Raw genomic sequence first — 814 nt, 5'->3', positions numbered from 1 at the left:
CCACGTCGCGCCGCAGCAGCACCTGGCCGCAACCCGCGTGGCGGCAGCGCGCGGGCGCGAAGTCGCAGCGCTCGAGGTGCTCTGGCAGCTGCTGCAGCTTGACCACCCGGCCGCAGCCGCGCGCGGCGTGCGCGCACTTGATGTCCAGCTTGAGGATGAGGCGCTTGAGCGGCAGGACGTGGTTGAGCTCCTTGGCCGACAGGCGACCGCGGCAGCGCGCCGGGCAGCTGCCCTCCTGCACCACCCAGGGCAACACGCAGCCGGCGCAGAAGACGTGGCCGCACGGCGTGGTCAGCGGGTCCTCCAGGACCTTGTGGCACAGCGCGCACTTCAGGTCCGGGTCCACGTCGCCGTCGAAGCGGTCCAGCTCGAAGCCCATGGTGGCCGCCCGGGGTCGCCGCCGGGCGGGCGGGCGGCCGCCCCCTCCCTCCCTGCGAGGCAGCCCAGACGCGCCGGCTGCGCCTCCCGCTTGCTCGCTCGCTCTCCCTGGACTGAGCCTAATTGCTCCAGACTTCCTCGGAAAATGCCCGAGGAACAGGACTCCTCCAGCCGTATATGCGCGAGCGCGTGCGCACGCACATCCTGACTCGGCTGCCTCCGGCCCGCCCCCTGCCACAAGAAAGAGGCCGAGGAGGATGGGGAGACCCCGAGGCTCCCCGAGAGAACTGGCCCGCCCAGGACGCCAGTCTGAGCCCTTCTCTCCGGCGACTCCTCTCTGCTCTCTTGCAGTTTTTGCTATAGCGTACCAACACAGGCCAAAAAAAGTACACCAAGTTTGGAGCTGCGGCTGCTGCTGCCGCCCACCAGAATTCTC

At 69.4% G+C, this 814-nt stretch overlaps 1 protein-coding gene across 1 annotated transcript in view; it reads right to left on the bottom strand.

Annotated features, from left to right (window-relative positions):
* Positions 1–379, bottom strand: part of PDZRN3 (PDZ domain containing ring finger 3) — a 237373-nt gene extending 236994 nt beyond the window's left edge. Inside the window, exon 1 of the mRNA XM_029918283.1 lies at positions 3–379. Coding sequence (XP_029774143.1) covers positions 3–379 — 377 coding nt within the window. The remainder of the gene's footprint in view (positions 1–2) is intronic.
* Between the last annotated feature and the right edge of the window lie 435 nt (positions 380–814).

The sequence above is a fragment of the Suricata suricatta genome, chromosome 12 (assembly GCF_006229205.1).
Source record: "Suricata suricatta isolate VVHF042 chromosome 12, meerkat_22Aug2017_6uvM2_HiC, whole genome shotgun sequence".
NCBI lineage: Eukaryota > Metazoa > Chordata > Mammalia > Carnivora > Herpestidae > Suricata > Suricata suricatta.
The sequence above is the reverse complement of the archived record's forward strand: the minus strand, read 5'-3'. Positions and strand labels throughout refer to the sequence as shown.